The sequence below is a fragment of the Equus quagga genome, unplaced genomic scaffold (genome assembly GCF_021613505.1).
Source record: "Equus quagga isolate Etosha38 unplaced genomic scaffold, UCLA_HA_Equagga_1.0 71030_RagTag, whole genome shotgun sequence".
Taxonomy (NCBI): Eukaryota; Metazoa; Chordata; class Mammalia; order Perissodactyla; family Equidae; genus Equus; species Equus quagga.
In genome coordinates this window covers 1-3,106 of record NW_025801965.1, presented here as the reverse complement: position 1 = coordinate 3,106, position 3,106 = coordinate 1, and the positions used below count along the sequence as shown (strand labels likewise).

The 3,106-nt window shown below is 35.4% G+C and overlaps 1 protein-coding gene across 1 annotated transcript; it reads left to right on the top strand.

Moving 5' to 3' along the window:
• Positions 1 to 5: 5 nt before the first annotated feature.
• Positions 6 to 2,919, top strand: LOC124234101 (killer cell lectin-like receptor 2; the record flags this gene model as incomplete). The annotated part of the gene is made up of 3 exons (XM_046651366.1): positions 6 to 24; positions 1,375 to 1,464; positions 2,680 to 2,919. Coding segments are annotated over 3 exons (349 nt in total), but the record flags the coding sequence as incomplete, so codon positions are not given.
• Between the last annotated feature and the right edge of the window lie 187 nt (positions 2,920 to 3,106).

Here is a 3,106-nt window from a genome sequence, read left to right as displayed (position 1 = left end):
GGCCTGGGAAAACTGATGACAAAGGTATATGTTTTAAGCATCTAGATACCCCTATCTTTTATGGATTGTCAAACTTTAGACTTTTGAAGAAAGTGTTCCTATCTGTACTTCAGGTTCTCAGGTGGTAATATGAAATCATAACTGTGTAGACTAGTAGAACGAGACTCTTTTAAAGTTCGTGAGAATCTCCATTTCTCCAAATTAATGAATTCATTTAAATTTAAGAAGCTAAAAGAATTTTTTCACTCAAATTTGTTTAAGAGGAGTTCATGAGGCCTTTAAAAGTAAAGGACAGAACCAGCCAGGATGAACTTGCAGTTAAATTTGACCTGCTCCACTTTGGCTGCCCAGGTTTGTTTTCTGGGCATGGAACCACACAACTAGTCTGTCAGTAGCCATGCTGTGGCAGTGGCTCACATGGAGGAACTTGAAGGACTTACAATAGAATATACAACTATGTATGAGGGTTTTGGAGAGAAAGAAGAAAGAGAGAGAGGAAGAATGGCAACCAAAGTTAGGTCAGAGAGAATTTTCAAAAAAAGAAAAATTAAGAGTACAGGACAGACTGGAGTCTCAAGAAAACATTGCATTTCCTAGAGAAAAAGTGTTAAAGAATGAGAAATGAAAAATGTGCGTTAGAAACAATATTTTTATTCAGACAAAAGATATTTTAGGTGTCTTAAATGTTTACCAAACCTTAATCGCAATGAAGAAGCAAAAATGTTCAAATCAAAAGGAGCATTCTAACTTTTCTGTTCTTTCTCTTTCCCCTCAAATATTGTCACAAACTCTAAATTGAGAATAACTTTTACCTGTTTAATCTAGTGGCAGAGATACAACCTTTAGGAACCAAAGACCTCAATATTAGGAGGATAAATATAGTAATGACCAGAGAAAAATAGAACTGATGGGAAAGAAAGTTGATTTCTAGAAACTCCTTTAAGGATGAACCCCAATCACATTCGCAGCTTCAGAATATCCACTATTGGCCACCAATTTCTCAAGAATATTGACTCCCTTTCCTTCCTCTTCATGATTAATCGTGATCACAGAAAGGAGTATACATGTCAGTGTAGATCCTCATAAATGTGTATTGTGTCTACTGCCATCTGTGCTTTTGTAAGGGATGTGCTTTTAAAATCCTGAAGGACTGCTCTTGTGTGTAACATTTCTACAGCGAGTGTATGTCAGTCATAAATTGAAAGCTTTAAAACTGTTATTATGAGATCACAAATTTAAATCAATTTTCATGATATATTTTTGTAAAATTTTTAGAGAAGATTATCTTTTTGTCCAAAATGTTGTCCTGGGTTAAAGTGAGTAGTGGACCAGCCTCTATTCCTAATGATTATTTTCTTCCTTCTTTATTTAAAGAGTTTTCAGTACCCTGGCATCTCTTTGTAGTGACTGTTGGGATCCTCTGTTTACTTCTTTTGGTGACAGTCAGAGTGTCGGGAACAATGAGTGAGTATTTGAACTCTATCTTTCCAATCTGAGTAATAGCAGTAACCACTAATTGTGCTGATATTAACCATACTCCAACAATTGTTCCTTGGCTGTAATCTGGCAATGTCCCAGGTGGCTCTTTTTTAGTGATTTTTTCCTCACACAGATCACAGTGTCATTTTCATTTTACTTACCTATTCCAATGACTTCATCTGTAATGAGCTTTGTCATTCTGTATAACACCTGGTAACATTCCTTGTGATACAGGACTTAGTAATATTCTGCCCTCTGACTTTAGATCATTGTGAATCTTGGCTAAATATTCTTTTAAAAACAACTGTTCAGAAGAAATTATGGAGGCCGGCCCAGTGGCGCAGCAGTTAAGTTCGCGTGTTCTGCTTTGGTGGTCTGGGTTTCACCAGTTTGGATCCTGGGTGAGGACCTTCACACTGCTTTTCAGGTCATGCTGTGGCAGGCATCCCACATATAAAGTCGAGGAAGATGGGCATGGATGTTAACTCAGGGCCGGTCTTCCTCAACAAAAAGAGGAGGATTGGTGGCAGATGTTAGCTAAGAGCTAATCTTTCTCAAAAAAAATAAAAATAAAAACAAAAAATGAAGTTATGATTTTCCCTTGATGTTTTGTAAGTACACAATGAAGAAATGGTTTAGTAAAAAGAGTATTCTATATGTGGACGTTAGATGATCTTGTATTCAATCTTTGTCTTTTATTTGAATTCCTTGACATCTTTAGAGAAAATCACTCATATGCTTCATTTAGAGAAAATCGCATATTTGGATCTTCCTCCTTTTTCTCCTATGGATATTCCATCTACTCCAATAATCGGGGCTGTTTCTTCATGTTTCTTAGTGCATATTTTGATACTCAGAAGACGTCTCGCTAAATGTTGATAAACTGATTTTTATTTTGATATTTATTTGTAAATGATGGGCTAACTGTTCAAAAGAAACTAAACTGAATGGTGAGGTGTTACCATTATAATTTTATTCAGATATCTTATTTTACTCTATGCTTACATTGCTAATAGTGAGAAATTTGATGTTTCTATTTCTCTGGCCAGTTTATGGAGATGTTACTTTCTAAATGTCAAATTACTAATTAAAGTAATGAAATGGGTTGATTTTTAAAGTGAGACTTTTTCTTTTGTATTAAATTTCAACATTTAAACATTATGAGTACTTTTTGTGTTATATCTATACTATTAATTTTAGTTTTTCGGTGTATTCGAGAAAAACAACAGGAGGAAAGTAGACAAAACCTCAGTCAAAAGTACAACGTTATACAAAAGGACAACTACTTAAAGGAGCAACTTTTGACAAATAAGACTTTAGAATATGGCATTCTCAAAAATGAAACTCTTCAACAGAAGAAGGAAATAGCTTCACTCTTTAAAGAAAAGATGAGATGTCATCGAAAACAGGGGATCTTTCCAAAGTCTTTGCAAAATACAGGTATGGAGGGATTCATGAGTGACAGGTAGCATGACTTTTCATTTTTTCTTCCCCCTCCAGAAGCTTTGAGGCCTAATAAGAGGCTGAGGATATGTGCTAGTGATGCAGGTCTACCAAACAACTTTAATTTGTGCCTCTTAGATGTGGTGTGGGTATTCGGGTTACTTGTTTCAAATATGGGATGAAG